The sequence below is a fragment of the Citrus clementina genome, unplaced genomic scaffold, assembly GCF_000493195.1.
Source record: "Citrus clementina cultivar Clemenules unplaced genomic scaffold, Citrus_clementina_v1.0 scaffold_3, whole genome shotgun sequence".
NCBI lineage: Eukaryota > Viridiplantae > Streptophyta > Magnoliopsida > Sapindales > Rutaceae > Citrus > Citrus x clementina.
In genome coordinates this window covers 27,222,089-27,239,334 of record NW_006262339.1, presented here as the reverse complement: position 1 = coordinate 27,239,334, position 17,246 = coordinate 27,222,089, and the positions used below count along the sequence as shown (strand labels likewise).

At 37.0% G+C, this 17,246-nt stretch overlaps 2 protein-coding genes and 1 pseudogene across 5 annotated transcripts; 1 reads left to right on the top strand and 2 right to left on the bottom strand.

Moving 5' to 3' along the window:
- Positions 1-17,246, bottom strand: part of LOC18046670 — a 36,808-nt pseudogene that overhangs the window by 5,027 nt on the left and 14,535 nt on the right.
- On the bottom strand, positions 21-5,406 carry LOC18046673 (putative disease resistance RPP13-like protein 1). 4 transcript variants are annotated; one of them, XR_002906478.1, is made up of 3 exons: positions 1,227-5,406; positions 471-698; positions 21-196 (listed from the first exon to the last, which is right to left on the bottom strand). XR_002906478.1 is itself a non-coding variant. In XM_024188595.1 (2 exons), exon 1 carries the CDS (start codon positions 5,273-5,275, stop codon positions 1,241-1,243), a length of 4,035 nt encoding a protein of 1,344 aa, XP_024044363.1. In that variant the 5' UTR covers positions 5,276-5,406; the 3' UTR covers positions 21-88; positions 1,227-1,240. The 4 variants fall into 4 exon arrangements, 1 of the variants encoding a protein (XP_024044363.1); XR_002906479.1 differs by having other exon boundaries at positions 21-193; XR_002906480.1 differs by having other exon boundaries at positions 21-88.
- LOC112099797 lies at positions 7,228-9,599 on the top strand. Its single transcript, XM_024187267.1, has 3 exons — positions 7,228-7,738; positions 7,855-8,935; positions 9,062-9,599. Exons 1-3 carry the CDS (start codon positions 7,228-7,230, stop codon positions 9,597-9,599), a joined length of 2,130 nt encoding a protein of 709 aa, XP_024043035.1.

The window sequence follows — 17,246 nt, the reverse complement described above, 5'->3', positions numbered from 1 at the left end:
AGGTTTGCGGGTCCATACACTATGACATAGGCTAGGTACTGCTATTCTTTTTCTGTCTAAAAGCAATTCCTTTTGGATTGATCAAATTCTGATGCAAGGATCCACAAATTAGATGGACGTGCAAAAGCAAATTATTGGATTCTTACTAAAGAACTGACGAGCCTCCTTATCTGAAAACTACACATTTTTCTAGCTTCTGGAACAAAAGGCACCAACAAAATTGTATTAAAATTACTGCTAAATTTGCCAGTCTAAAATGCAATATTTACGGAAGTGAAAAAAATCCAGTCATACCTATGAGGGAGCACTAATTACCTTAACAAACACTGATGGAAAGCAAATAGCCTCAACATACTAATAGGAAACAAGTGAGTGGCATTTTCAATTATACGGAACAGCAAAATTTTGAAAAAAAAAATGGAAAAACATTAATAGGAGATTGTCAGAGTGGATGATAGAAATCAGCTGACCTTAATAAGAGAATCTACACCTCTGACTATGGATCGTATATGAATTTTCCATCTATCATAACCCAAGGGATGCGAGCAAGTTTGGGCCGCTCTTTTCCTCGACCTCGGGAAATGATGTGAGATTTGTGCAAAAATCGAAGCGATCCACAAAAATCGAAGAGAGGCGAGGCTTTGAAAACCCATTGAAGACAAGACTTGAATCCTGCCGGTGAAGGCTATGTATTTTTACTAGATCAAAAATTTAAAAAAGCATCAAAATATATGAAATCTAAAATGTAGATATATCTACCATCTAAGAAATTGACAAATTTTGCAAATTTTTTGTAATTGCCCTTATCTTTCTTTCACCCATAAATAACCACAGCAGTTGAAAAGTCAATGAGTGAATAAAATTCTGTTGACTTTGAGATCACATATGAAATGTTCGGTCATCCATTATGTTACTCTTTCACAAAAATCCCATTCACATCCTCCAATTCTTGATTGAAACTCTCGGCTTGCATGATTTGGGGAAAAAAAAAATGCTAACTGAAGTGAATAAAAAAAGCTTTGGATTAAAAAATCGTCTATCTATCTATGGTATTAAATTTTAAGATAAGTGTTATAATTTAATCTGCGATTAGAAGGCAAATAGCCTCAACATACAATCTGACTTGTGAAAACGGAATCACGTGAGTGACTGCAAAATTATTATTTAAAAAAAAAAAGAAAAAAAAAGGAGGGGCTTGTTATAGCGGATAATACAAATCAACTGACCTTAATAGTAGAATCTACTCCTCTGATTCTGGATCGTATATGAATTTGCTGTCTATCTCAACGCGAGGGATGTTAGCAATTTTGGGCCACTCTTTTCCTTCATCTCTTTTGCACGCTTTTTTAAGCTTTGGACAATCTCTAATGTGTAATTCCAAAAGTGAGGATGGAAGGCCCACCTCTGGAAATGATGTGAGATTTGGGCAACCCAATATCCACAAAGATTGAAGAGAGGTGAGGCTCTGAAAACCCGTCGAAGACAGAGATATCAATTTTTCGAATCCCGAAAGGTCCAGATCAGTGAGAGAGGTGGGCAGCGTCATTCCTATCTCCTCGTCTGGAAAACACTCTGCTTCATCATCACGTACAACAATCCAGAGGCGTTTAAGAGAGGTAAGCCTGTGCAACCCCCACTGGACGAGTGTCTTACACATTTTGACATATCCAATTATAAGTGATGTTAGATTGGTAGAAAAACCTTCTTCTGGAAACGATACAAGATTTCGAAACCGCAATATGCTTAAATCTCGAAGAGAGTTGAGTTTGTGCATGTCAGTGGGCAGGGCTTCGAGCTTGTCACATTTCCATATATGAATGCTCTGTAAACAGTTAAGATTGGGCAGGCCATCCGGTATTGACTCTAGCTTTCGACAATCCCGTATCTCGAGGTATTCAAGCGCCTCGAGGAATTGGACACCCGATGATAAACTGGTGAGCTCTGGGCAGTTCTCTATTCTCAGGTGTTGCAGCATCACTGGGGAAGACGAGGATGCAGGAGAAGAAGAAGAAGCATCCTCTTCATCATCGAACAGACGTTGCAATTTCTCACAATTTTCTATCTCAAGCCTTTTAAGAGATGCTGGTAGCCTCCGTCTTGCGATGAATGTTAGAGAGTCGCAATCTCTGATATACAACCTTTCCAGTTGTGAATTGTTTTCCATCATTTCCTCGGGTAAGGATTTGAAAGCAGTGCTGTTATCAATTAGAAGAGAGCGCAGATTTCTGGGAAAGAAATTGATCTCTGGAAACAAAACAAGACGTACGCAACTTTCTTCAATTGTTACCTCTTCAGGGGAAGCGAGCATATTCAGCCCTCGTACTGGTTTCTTAAACCCATGGTCAGTGACCATGTATTTTTTCGGAAAATCCCCATGCTGCCTCCATGACTTGAGCTGTTCAGAATTGCCAATTACCAAAGTTTCGAATATCTGAAATCCAGGCTTCAATAATTTTCCAAACTCCAAAACATTTGTAGTAGTCATGGGCTTTGGCAGTGAAGAGCCAGCTGAACCATCGTATAGCATCCCCTTGCATCCATTCAGGTCTAATGAACTATTTGAAATAGTCATAGACTTTATCAACTCAACATCAATCGGAGTCCGGCAGACTAGTTCTTTGCACTCATCAACTTCTAATCTGCAGAGCATCGGATAGCAAGACAATGGAACTACCAACTTTTCACATTTACTAACAACAAGTGTCTTCAAGGAGGGCAGGAGCTCAGGCAGTTTTCCGGAGAGTTTGGGACATTCTGCAATGGAAAGTTCTTGGAGACGAGGAAATATATCAACAGGCACATTTCCTTTGATCTCGGTGTCCCAATGCTCCCATTCTGGCAAATTCTCGAAACTTAGAATCTCCAGTGATGGAAAAGGCATTGAGAAACCCTCCCCATAAACCTCAGACTCTATGCTTTTTAGTTTCTTCAGCCCTTTAACAGCAAGGTGCTTAAGTGAACTCAACAGGCCAAGCGATGGCAGAGATACACAATTGTCACAGTTCTCCAATTTAAGGACCTTCATCCCGGAGAATGAAGGATCTCCGATCCAAAGTGGAAATCTTGCACCACCATAGTGCCTGATTGCCAGCTCTTTTATACGTTTATGAGGCTGTAGAGTGTCAAGTACATTCTCTTCTGGTACTGCATCTCGAGGACTGTCAGATTGAGACCCCCATTCTAGAGTCAATGCTTCAAGATTGAGCTTCTCGCATAATGCGGCTCTTCTTGCATTCTGTGGATTATTCACATTCTCTAATCCAGCAATGCAGAGTTCATCACAAAGAAGGTTTAAACTTTTTAAATCTTCCAAACCAGATGCGGATTCACCCTTGCCTACAATAAAATTGGACAATGTTTGAAGCTTCTTCAACTCTTTCATTCCGAATGGCATCTCCTTCAGCAACTTCGCACCTCTTATATCGAGATGACGTAAATTGATCAAATTCCTCATTTTCTGGGGAAGCTTTGTTAAACAGGAACAATTCCTTAATATCAAAATTTCCAAGTTCAGCAATTTGCATGTTGACTCAGGTAAACTTCTTATGTCAGTGTCAGCAAGGTTGAGGAACCTTAGAAGTCTCAAATCTTCAAATGGAATTGGTAACTCACCGATACGGTATCCTTGTAAAGATAGCGTTCTCAACATTTTGAACTTCGGCAGCAAATCAGATAGAACCGTACGAGTTATGTAACTAGTATTAGAGCCACCTCTTATGCGTAAGCGTAATGGCAAGAATGTTCGTAGATGTTCAATTTCATTGAAAACCTCGAACATATTTTTACCATCATATTCACCACAAGCATAGGAAGAATGGCGAACCCTTTCAAATCTTCTTGACAGAGTATTGGCCTCCTCTAACCTAAATATGGTTTCTCCAGAGACCAATTCAGCAAGATCATGAATAAGGTCATGCATTACAAATTTAGAACTATCAGAGATTGCTGTTTGCTGAAAAATTGACCTTGACACCAGATCATGGAAGCACTTGCTGCCCCAATCTTCTAGCCGCTCTTTGCTTCCTGACTGTCGAATAATACCTCCGGCCATCCATAAAAAAGTCACCTCCTTCTCATTGAATTCATAATCTTTTGGAAAGATTGCACAGAAAGCAAAACATCTTTTCAAATGAAAAGGAAGATGATGGTAACTCAATCTTAATACTGGGAGAACCCCACTTTGTCGAGGTAAATCCCATATTTTGCTCTCTAATATATCATCCCACGCATCATGCCTCGTCGTACGCAGAAGGCCTCCGAGTGTTTTTGCTGCCAGGGCCAAGCCTCCACACTTGGCAACAACTTTCTTGCGGAATGATTCTGAAATTTGATGTGCGTTAAGATCTCTAGATTCAAATGCATGCTTTATGAAAATGGACCAGCAATCATCATCTGACAGACTCTTGAGATTGTAATGTTCAATGGGTCCCATTGTTGATGCAACATTTGAATTGCGTGTGGTGACAATCATCTTACTGTTTGGTGCAGCAGCCAGGAACGGAGCTTTTAAGTCTACCCACAAGCTGTACTCCTCGTTCCAAACATCATCTAAGACCAGCAAGAATCTTTTTTTATCCACAGCTACTTTCAATTCAACCTGCACTTCGTTTAAACTGTTTAGAAGACAAGGCCTGCGGGTGATTGACTCAAGAAGTGCCTTTGAGATGCCCAAAACATCAAAGACGTCAGATACGCAAACCCATGCTTTTACATCAAACTTGGAATCTCCAACGGCCTTGTCATTGTAAACCTCCCGAGCGAGAGTTGTTTTTCCTATCCCGCCCATGCCAACAATGGGTATTACAACAAAGTCGGCATGATCACTTGGGGTATCGGCCAATACCATATCAAGAATTTTGGCCTTATCTTCTTCTCTTCCAAATACTTCACGTTCTGTTGGGACACTCGAACTGGGCGGCCTCTGCTGTGTAGCAGCAGCAGTTGATGATGCCCCTCCAGTAATCCGTTGCAGTCCAAGTTCAATTCTTTCTTGGCAGAGTTGCTCCAGCCGACTAGTAATATCTTTAATCTTGGACCCCATGCTATAATTGAACATAATAGCATTCGGATTCAAACTAGCCGGGATGAAACTGAGAACCTGGCCAGAGCTATCCTGATTTTGCTCCATCAACTTGCTTTCCAAAGCTTGAGTAGCAAACTCATCAAGAATGTCCTCAGCGTCATAAGCCAAGTCTTGGAGATCGTCCAGCCACATCTTCACAGCCTCGTCGGTCAGTTGCTTCTCCTCTGCATCATTGAGCACCGCCTGAATCATCTTCAGCTTTCTTTCCCACTTCTTGAGCTCGGAATCGACCCCCCCTCCAAGTTGACGGACAAAGCTGAGCAAATCACGGGAAGCCAACCTGTCGAACAACACCTGAAAGAGGGCGTTGAGTAAGATCTCTCCCACATCAACCATGGTTCCGTTTTTGTAACGATGAAAGGAATTAAAATCTTGTCTCCAGAAAGAAAATTGAATTGATTAGATAGCAAAGACAATAATGATACTCACAACTGGGGAATACAACTCAACGGAGATATTTAAAAATAATGATTCAAGCATCAAGTGACAATATTTTAATTGTTTTCTTTAAGATGCTTAGCATTTTCTTAATTTAAAGTATGTGGAATTTTTCACTACCAATCAGTCCAAATAGATAAATTTTTTTATTAATGCGTGCATTGCCGGGATGCTTGCTGGTAAAACGACGTACTAAACAGAACAAATACTACTAGCTTAACTAAATATTGTCTTTAATTTCTCGTCAAAACCGTGTGGACTCCTCTCCACCATACATATATAACTTAACGGTAATAATTAAATTATCACCTTGTCATTACGATTAAAATTCTTAGAGTATATAGTATTTGGAATTTGTATTATCGAATATTAATTGATTGCAGTTGAATAAGCTTAAATTAGAATTAATTAGGAAATGCATATGCTTTAGCTTAAATTAGGATTAGCAAACATTATATCTATAAAATATAAAAGAACGCTTCTCCTGAATAAATAATATAATGACTTTCAAAATGAAAGTTAAATTATTGTTAATTACATTTATAATCTCCCAATCGGAGTTTTTTTGGTTCATTTTCAACAAAATAAAAGCTCTAACATGCCTTTCTGATTAGTGAAAATAAAAAATAAATCACCGCGACTTTTGATTTAAGACAGAGTAACAAATACATAACGTATTAGATTGAGGATTAAGTGATTAACGATGTTACCAATTAACTTGATAATATTTTCATGTAATATTAGAAATTAATTTGCAGAATTTAATTTAGTCATCAATTTTCTTTGTACTAGAAATTTGAAATTTGAAAATTTTTTACTTCAATTTTTAAACAAAACCCAGGGCAACCCCCTCCCACTATTACTTTGTAGTTCTCAATAAATATTGTATGCTGAGGCACGTTGCTCAGGTTGAGTTTTTTAAAATAATAATCATAATACTAATTGGAGCAATTTCAGACTCAAACGTATGTAGTGGTGCTTTAAGGGAAATTTACGAAAATAGCCATAAATATTTTATTATTTTCACAACTAACCCTCTCAACTTTTTTCTATCAACATTAGCCAAACACAAGCCTTTCTCCCCAAATTACCCTTCTTTACAGACCAAAAGCAACAATCTTTCTCCCATATCGTCAGACCAAACGCAGCTTAATCATCAACCAACGTCGACGGCAAAAGACAACAGTAAAAGTGAAATCCGATCATAATCTATCCGAATCCAACACTAATCGGCATCACTTAGTGGTATGAGTTATTTTCTGAACTTGGTGGTATGAGTTATTTTCTGAACTTGGTTAACTGAGTCGTGGGTGAATCTGGCGACGGGCTGCCTGTCGCACCAAGCTTCGGGCGACAGGCTGTCTGTCGCACCAAGCCTTAGAGATTCATTAAAACTGTATTAATTTGATCCGGATCCAATTAATTTTTTTTTGATAATTTCAGGCTTAATGGATTCAGTTGTACTTGAATTGTGTTACGATGGTTGGTGGGAGACATTAGAGGATGGCCGTATGGAGTATGTGAATGGTAAAAATCGAGCTTTTTTGGTTGGAAAAAATTGTCTGTTTGATCAGTTATTGGCAAGAGTATACGAGGTGTTACAAATAAACCCTAATGAATATAGTATTACAATGAAGACAACTTTGAGGTCTAGTAACACATTATATCGTATATGTGCACTGCCCATGGATATATTTAATGATGAAATGGTGAGGGTTGTGTTGCATATGGCATCCGACGTAGCCAATTTTGGATGCATTCCTATATTCGTGACCACATCACCTCGAGTTCCGAGCGAAGGTATTGAGCCACATGTCGATACAGAAACTTCGTTTAGAGCAAATATGTCTGGCCCCGATAATAATGAAGAGGTGTTGCCAAGGACAATATCGTTGCAGCAATATTACTCTCCAATCCACGACAATTATGACAACATTGATGATAACGGCGTTACGTTAGAGGATGTTGGAGCAACGGTATTTCCAATAACGATGTCGTTGGAGCAACGGTATTCTCCGTATCACAACAATGATTTTCGGGACAATGATGATTTTCATCATGAGACAGAGGGGGATAATGCTTGTGCAGAACCTTCTAATAATACGAGGGGCACTCATTTCAATAATGATGGTGATGATGGAGGAGCCGGTCCTTCGAATGTTCCGTCGTTTCAGCACGACGATGAGTGTGAAGACAATACTCCTGTGAATAACAGAGGCAATAGACCTAGTCCTTCTATGGTTCGATCGAGAAGGCGAACCCCCTTACAAGTCTTACTCCAACTTTGCCTTCGAACATGGTTGCTCCAAGTTTTGTTAGCAGTTGTGATTCAGATGATATCAGTGTGGGTAAGCTATTTGCTGAGAAGAATGAGTTTATATTACAACTACGCAAGGTTGCCTTTAGAGATAAGTTTGATTTCAAGATTGCACGGTCTACTACGACACGTTTCGAGGCTCACTGTTGTTCAGAATCATGTAAATGGCGTATTCGAGCAACTAGATGTTCGAACGAGCAAAATGTTCCTTGGGTGGTGAAGAGAATTGACAATGTACACACTTGTCATAATGAGGTATTGGTTGATGGACGTCATCAAGTAAGGAGCCGGGTTGTCGGTCATATTATCGCAGAAAAATATATTCAAGACAAGAGGATTTATACTCCGAATGACATAAGAGCAGATATGCAACAGGAATACGGTGTTCAGTTAACATACCAGCAGGCATATCGGGCAAGAGAAGTTGGTCTTGAAATAGTTCGAGGCAACCCTGCAGAGTCATACAACTTGCTCCCTAAATACTCTCACGTACTAACTACAGCTAATGAGGGTACAGTCACTCACCTCGAGCAGGATGGAGATGGTAATTTCTTGTACTATTTTGTAGCACTCGGATCTTCCATCAAGGGTTTTATGCAGTACATTCGGCCTGTCATTGCTGTAGATGGTACTCATCTGAAGGGACTATATCGTGGAAGCATGTTCGTGGCAACATGTCTTGATGGTAACAATCAATTGTATCCGTTAGCGATTGGGATCATGGATTCAGAAAACAATGATGCTTGGGAATGGTTTATGATGAAGTTACACGGAGTGATTGGCGATAGACCTGAGTTGGTAATTATCTCTGATCGATGCACTGCCATAAGGAGAGCCGTTCTTAAAGTATTTCACAATGCAAGTCATGGCGTTTGTTTTTACCACGTCAAAGGTAACATTAAGTCTCAGTTTAGAATGTCCAAAGCTCTTTGGGATCAATTTGAGCCTGCCTTTATTAATGCAGCAAAAGCATATGGCCACGAGGAATTTAAGAGACAACTTGAAGGGTTGTGGATGATCCACTCGGGTGCGGCTGATTACCTAGAAAATAATGTCGGTACGTGTAATTGGGCAAGGTCTCAGTTTGAAGGTAGGAGGTACAGCATACTTACCACCAACATCGCGGAGAGTGTTAATTCTTTCATGCGGGAACCTCGAAAATTTCCTGTTACTCATCTTGTTGATCACTTTAGAAAAACAATGCAGCAATGGTTTTATGATAGAAAAATTGTGGCTGAATCAATGACTACTCGGCTAACAACATGGGCGGATGAAATAGTCACTGAGAGGAGAACTATAGCTGAAAGAATGATAGTTCGGCCGGTGTCTCCGCATCGATTTCAAGTGGTAGGCGGTGGGCTTAAGGAAGGTTTGGTTGACTTGCAAAAGAGAACTTGCTCCTGCAGAGTGTTCCAGCTTGATCAGCTTGTGTGTGCTCATGCAATTGCGGCGTGTTTAACACACCGGGTGGATTTTATTAACCTTTGCTCGGACTTTTACACTACAGAATCGTTGGCGATGGCTTATGCACAACCAGTAGAGCCAGTTGGTGATGTGGCTGATTGGGAAGTTCCAGATGAAATTCAGGAGATGCAAGTATACCCACCAGTTGAGGCACCACCACCTGGCCGTCGTAAAGAGCTCAGAATACCCTCGGCTGGCGAGGACGTTGACCGGCGGACTGTAAGATGCGGTCGGTGTCATGAACTAGGCCATAATCGTAAGAGATGTAAGAATCCCATTGCGTCGACTCGAAGTTAGTTGTATTTTGTGTGTTATGAGTTTGTTAAAACTATTATTGTTTTTGTGTTTCGTTGGTTAAAACTGTTATTGTTTTTTGTGTATTGTACACTTATATTTCATAAAACTTTATTTAAAGTTTAAAATGTGAGGCATTAAAATTATATAAACTTAAGTGCGCGAAGTAAAAAAAAAATCAAATTTCAACATTTAAATTACTACATAGGTTTACAATATAATATCGTCATTAAATATATCAACCGCAATCTTCTTTCTAAAGTACTCGACATGACTAGCGTTAAACTCCAATCTAAGCCTGAACATTAAATACATCGTAACCATCAATACAAAAACACCGCAATCGCCAATTCCGGGCTCTTGTTGTGGCGCGCTCTTAACTGCGATAACTTTCCACGGGTCTTCACTCCGCAACTCCGGTCGGATATTGTAGAAGCCAACATATTCCAACCATCGAGGGAATATAACTTCAAGTGGCTTGAATTTCAACTTGTACCTTTTGTCGTCGCGATTTGAGAGTAATGAGTCATAAATCCAGACTTTATTTTTCCGAAAGTCAACTCGTGCTAGTACCCAATGCGCGCCGTCCAAGTTAACAGGGATGAGTAACTGCATATAACAATTGAAAAACATGTTCGTTATGTATGAAAATTAAAATACAACAAAGAAATAGCACCTACTTGAATATTTTCATTATATAGCATGTGAAATGTAATAAAATACATACCATATCGACATCCGTCATTGATTTAGACATTGTGTGCTGTCGCCCACAAAGATAACTATTCAAGCGGTCGTCGAATACCATTGAATCGACTGCACAATTCCCGTTATTCCATAACTGATTCAAGAACACCTAATACATAGATAACCAAGAAATGCATAAATTAATAAAACTTAAATTTTTATAATTTAATAAAATTTATAAGTTTTGTCGGCACGTTACCCAAAAAAATGTGTCAGTATGTGTGACACGTTGGAGTAAGGCATTTGGATACTGCCGTTGTTTCTCGCTAATCAAGCGGAGATACTCGTGAATATGCTGTAGAGAAACAGAAATATTACGAGTTTTTAAAAAAAAATTTAAACACAAATTCACAACAGTATACACCACGAGGAAATTATAAATACCTCATCGCCTAGCCATCCCATCGAAGTTGTCCCCAAAATTATTTGAAAGAATGACCGCGGGTGCTGGACTCTCCGGCGGACTCTGCTATCACCAGTGAACCATCGATCAAACTCAGCAAACAGACTAGAGTCCTCCAATCCTCTCAGTGGATTTACATCCACACTCGTACTCATGTCAATCGCATGCTCCATGATTTGGGGTCGAGGTAAAGGCCGGACGTTCTGTCCTCGCCTGACCGGAGGAATCATATAAGGACTGTTATAAACATACGACGGTATGTACGCGCGGCCGAACTTACTAACGCCCGGAGGCACCTCTGTGAACACCTGCACGCTCTCCCCACTTACATCCCCGTAGAAACTATACAATGACGTGGGCGTAGACAAATTTTCATTGCCCACGTCAGTATACACTCCAACGTTTCTAACCTCAGAATCCCGTGCGTCATCAGAGTTGTCTGTTTGCTGCTGGTGGTCATCAACAGCCACATTATTATTAAATTTAAATTAGCTTACCGCATACGAGCGTGCAGTGGGAGAATCCTTATTTGGACGTTTAGAAAATGTGTCGATGAAGCCAACAACAGTTTCTTTAAAATCTTTTAATTCTGACTTTATTTCATACACGTTACGATCAATCTTATCCAGCCGTCGTCGTACGTAATCATTAAACTGCTTTGTCCTCGACTATTACAAAAGAAAAAAATAAAACTTTAGAATAACAATAAAAAAATAATAATTTATAAAAAAAAATATCGTATATTATTTCTAACCTCAGAATCCCGTGCGTCATCAGAGTTGTCTGTTTGCTGCTGGTGGTCATCAACAGCCACCTCATCCTCAAAAGTGTCATGACGCTGCTCTGGTATTGGGTTTGGTATGTCGTCATGATCGTCATGCTCGTCTGATTGCCTTGTAACCGACGGCATCGCGTTGATTGAGGGTTGGTGCTGTATAAAGTATCATTTAAAATTAGTAAATGAAAAGTCAAAAATTTCGATTAACAAATTTTTAGTGCCCAGAGTATACCGACCTTATGAACCCAGTCTGGAATGCTTGGCAAGTAATCCTTCACAGAGAGCCAATAATTTCTGCTACTCTCCTTTGAATTTGGCTCAAGAGTTTGTAAAACGTCCCCCTTCCATAAATTCAATTTAAAATTTTAAGTAAGTATACATAACTTAAATTTAGTAAAGTTAAAAAAATAGGTAATACATATTACTTACAAGACGAGATTCGTCGTTGAAGAACGAATAAACCTCCGCAAAGTTGATTCTCGAAGACGCCATGGGCTTCCATTGCAGAATGCGGGGAATCTTATTCTTCGTTTTGACGACCCATGTCGATGGCAACCCTCCGATTGCTTCGTAAATCCAAGCCTACAACAACCAAAGTGAAAAATCAAATAAAACAACTATCAAATATTTAATACTATAAAACTTATTAATAAACAAAAAAAATAGCACCTGAACCCCACACGTAAAGCCGTAAAGATTGTATTTTTCAATATTATGATCTGGATTTTTCAACCGAGTCTTCTTAAATTTCTCGTCTTTCTCGAACAGTGCATTGTCAAGACTCTCGTAAATCATTTCCCACGACAATAGACCCCATGGACGCTTTCGGAAGTACTGTATATCATCAACTTGGTCAAGCCAATCGAAATTAATTTGACAGTGATTTTTTCTTGCATTTAGTACTCTGTCCGCAAAATAAAACAACGCAATCTTTAATGCGTCCATATCGTCAATTTCCTCGAATTTCAACTCCTTAAATACTGCATCGAATTGCTTCACATTAATCTTACGATGCACACCACCAAAATACGTATTCCGTAGCCTCTGCTCCATTTCATCATTTTTTTGATTGGTATCAACACCAAATGAAAGTCCAGTAACCAAGCACCATTCGACAATTGACAAGCGAATCAAATGGTTACCAATTTGAAACCATAACTAATCCTCACGGCTATCTTCTTCATGGGCCACTTGCCGCAGTAAAAGATTGTGCAAAATTACCCCACTAAATGGAAAACTTCGACACTCCAAGAAATGCCCAAATATATCCTTTTTGAACATACGCAACTGCCGGTTTGTTAATTTTTCCTCGATGGCTTTAACGACCGAAGATAACATACACATGCTCGAAATTCGACCAGGAAAGTGATCAGCATAACGAAAATACATCTTGCCTACTTCAATATCCGGTGATTCTGATTTCGCCATGTATCTGTAATATTTATAAAATTATTACATTACATTTATAAAAAAAAAAAAATTAACTCGTTACAAAAAAAAATCTAATTTTTGGTGCGACGGGCAAGCCTGTCGCACCAGCTCTGGTGCGACACGCGCCCGTCGCACCAGATCTGGTGCGACAGCGCCTGCTGTCACACCAGATTTGGTGCAACAGCGTGCCGCGCATGGGCGCGCGCTGCTGCCCAGCGATGGGCGCGCGCGCGCGCCCTGCCCTCCTCCCTCCCCACCCGCAAAATTAAGCACAATCACTCCAAAATCGAAAACAATACTCCCAAACACCACCAACCACCACAAACATCATCACCACCACTATTAATCTCAAGCTATAACTATTATTATTCTAAAATCTCATTTTAAATTAATGAAAATAAGAAAAATGACTAACCTAGGTTTTGTTGAAGGTTGTAGATCGGATGCCGGTGAGAGATGGAGCCGCCGCCGACGAGGGATGATGTCGCCGCCGATGATGGGAGTTGGATCGGTTTGGGAGAGATGAGTGAAAGGGAGTGTTGGGGAAGAGATGAGGGAGGGGTATTTTGGTCTCAAATGTTGTTTTATGGCTAATGTTGATAGAAATATTTTTAGGGGGTTAAGATGAAAAAAAGGGAAATTTTTTTGGTTATTACTGTAAATTTCCCGTGCTTTAAAGGCCTGACATATCCCTGGTTGTCAGGCACATTAAGTTATGGTTTGATCTATAAGTTTCAAGATTGGAGTTCTGGTGGGTGGGTATGTGGATTTAGGAGTATCCTACCGGAGACCTTGACAATAATTAAGCTCATTGTCTTGCTTTTTCAAATACAGAGGCTCTAAAGGGGGTCATTTTAATTGGCCACAAGGAATAATCTTATAATTAAGCATGCACAGTAGTCAGTCACAAAGTATTATGATATCTGAAGTGCTTGCTATAATTCTCAGCGAAAATCAGATATATCATGAGAAGACTGAGCTATATAGAGATTTTTAAGGGGACCATTAGAACTTTTAAAGAAAGGAAACCAGTAGATATGGCTTGTTGATCAACAGCCTTTCTAGGGGTGGTAATTGGTAGCTATCGAGATAGAAATTAGTGCTGATGCATCACTCTCATTGCCAGGCAGCTTCCGGACCTTTTGTTTCTAACTTTCAAGCATTAAACAAAGAGTCTCTCAGTTTCCTCTTTTCCTCTTTTTTTTATATAAAATATAGAAGAATAGTAGATTCTTTTGAGAAAAAAAAAATTCTGAATCATGGTATGAAATTACTAGATTTCTATCTCGCTGAATTTTCTTTCATTCTTCCAGACTCTCATTCTTCTTCTCAAGTAACAAGAATAAAGGAAGGCAATGAGATTTAATGACGAAGGTTCTTTGAAGCTTAGTTTTAGAATTTGAAGAGTGTCAAGTAAAAGAAAATATAATTTTCAAATGTATAAAATTTTAAATAAAGAAAACGGGGTGTCAAATGGGCTTTGAAGAGATGGGAGTAGCACCACTCTTGTCGAAAGTCATTTGTAGGAGGGATTAGAAGATTATTATCGACTGAAGTTAACTAGCACTTTGTTTGCTATAACTCTTTGAATTGATTTTTTTTGAGAAAGTTTATAATTAATATAGCTTTTAAGTAGAGCGTTTAACAAAAAAATCTTCAGTAGTTTGGACGTGAATGATAATTTTTACAAAAATATATCAAACTTATTAAATAAGTCTTTTAAAATTATGTTATGAAATTAAAAAAAAAAATTGTATAACCAAATAAAGATAGTCTCCACAATTTAGTTCTCTAAAAAAAAAAAAAAAAAAAAAAAACCTCTACATCTCTATTTCCAAAATCTGTAACTTGAACTTCTATATAGAGACAAAAATATAACTTGTTTAATCCCAAGAAATCCACTCAAATTACAATTTATAATAAATTTTTTTTTGAACATTTAAGAAAAAAACTCTTTTAATTAGTAGAGAAGTCGTACCAAACCGGCATTAAGTATAGTTTAACCCAAATCATTTTCGCATCCACAAGGAAAAAAAAGAAGAAAAAAAAAAAGGAAAGTGAAAATCTAGCATATTGATTGAACAAAGCACTACCAACAACGATATACAAGTTTGGCGCATGATCTACTCATTGAAGCATCCGCTTGCATTGTAAAAGAGAGAGTATTTATCATGATTTACTCTTCTTTCTTTAATTTTCAGTAGGTTTTTGCCCGTGAGTTTTTTTCATGATGGGATTTTAACGAGAAAATTTTACACCTCCTTAACATTCAAATGAAAGGTGCAATCTTGTCACTTTTCTAATAAAAGATTTCTTCGTTAGAATAGAAGATAAAGAAGAGTGTTACGAATAGGATGAAACACCAATGATTTCATAAATTCTGGGCAAACGTCCAACGAATAGTGCCTTCCAAAGCATTTTATCAAACTTTTTCTTAATTAATGACAATTTCTAAACTAAAAGTGGAAACAAATTTGGCTTAGTGAAGGATTCAGTCATGCTGACTCATTAACAAGGAACCTGGTCTTCTGCGAAATCATTGAACTCAAGCATTTCAAGGCATTTATTATTCTGGATTCTGAAGACCACTAACATGCACATGTACTGAATCATTGATTTATAGGTGAGTACAATTTAATCGAACAAGCATAACCTGTATCAAACACATGGCATGGCTCAATGCATTTTTACAACATATGGTAATTATATAATTCCCGAGCAATGACAACCAGTTGTTAAATTGCTGTAATAATATAAATGGTTGAAATAGACAAGAATAAATTTTATTTAAATATTTATAAATTGTGTATATAAAATGTTTTTTATTGGTAAATATAATAATTAATAGTTAAAATAAATTTTATATTAGTAATTTTATTTCTTTTTGTTAGCTCAATATAATTGGAAATAATAATAATCTTTTTAAAGTTATTGATTTTATTTTCTAACTAATAAAGATAATTTTGAATTTTTATGATATATATCAAGATATATATGAAATTGTATTAAGTATAAAAATGATTCTTAAAATCAGATTTTAAAAAATTACTTTTTTCCTTTCTTTTTAAAATCTAACGTGGATAAGATAATTTTATTAGGAGTAATTTTTTTTTAAAAAAAAATTATAAAACACCAAACTTAAATTTTAGCTATTCAAAATCCTTTTTGAGCCTTCCAAAAGCAATCCCAAATGGGTCCGAAATTTTTTTAAAAAATTACTTTGATAAAATCACCCCTTCCTACAATAAATTTAAAAAAATAAAAAAAAAAGTTTTTTTAAAATATGATTTTGGGAGTCAGTTTCATATTCAATACAATTCTACATATACCTTAACATATATATTATAAAAATTTAAAAATTATCCTTGTTTAATTAGGAAACAAAATCATTGCATTTATAGTGTACTTACTAATTGAGAATGAAAACGAGAACAAGAATAAGGGAATATGATTCTTTAAATTATTTACTTCCAAAATAAGGAGGAGGAATGTGAATGAAAAACAAGAATAAGGGAATATGATTCTTTAACTTATTCACTTCCAAAATAAGGAGAAATCAAAATGAAATGTGAGTCAACTGTAAATTTTTGAGAATGTGAAATGGTAATCCTATGAGGAGGCGGAATGGTAACGGAAAATGAGAATGAGAATGAGAAGTGAATCGGCATTTCTACATGAAAATTAAAAATTCCCTTTTACCTCGTTTAATAATAATAATGATAATAATAAAATCAGTTTAGTAATTTGTAACAATCTGTTTCGATTCCAAGACAAAATAAACATATTAATGATAATATAGCTCATTGTGATTTTGATTCCTACAGATAAAGTAAACAATTTATTATAATTTTCATTTCTCATTCTGATTCCAGCCCATTTCGATTACTAATTAATAAATGCACCATTAAAGATATTATTATTACCAATTATATTGAGATAACAAGAAAAATATATAATTAATAAAATAAAAATATTTATTTCAGTTATTAATTATTATATACATGCATAAAATGTTATTGTATAAATGCACATGTAAATAAATTTTATAGATTTCTATCTATTTAAGTCTTTTGCATTCTTATAATACATTAAAAGCGAGATTTACTAAATACATACAATTGTTTTTAAAACTCGCAACACCTTAAAAACAAAATTTATCAACTATTTAACTGATTCTATTCACAACTGATTATTTATATAATATAACTAACAATAATTATTTTAAAAATTATAACATTACCAAACTGACCCTTATAAATACGAATTCTAAATTCTAATACATTGATCATAC

Excerpts from the sequence above, each read along its gene's own strand:
- LOC112099797 (XM_024187267.1), top strand. The coding sequence starts at position 7,228 with ATGGTGAGGGTTGTGTTGCATATGGCATCCGACGTAGCCAATTTTGGA. Across the intron at positions 7,739-7,854 it reads TACTCCTGTGAATAACAGAG|ATGATATCAGTGTGGGTAAG; the intron begins GCAATAGACCTA and ends GTTGTGATTCAG. Across the intron at positions 8,936-9,061 it reads TCTCAGTTTGAAGGTAGGAG|AAAAATTGTGGCTGAATCAA; the intron begins GTACAGCATACT and ends GTTTTATGATAG.
- LOC18046673 (XM_024188595.1), bottom strand. The coding sequence starts at position 5,275 with ATGATTCAGGCGGTGCTCAATGATGCAGAGGAGAAGCAACTGACCGAC.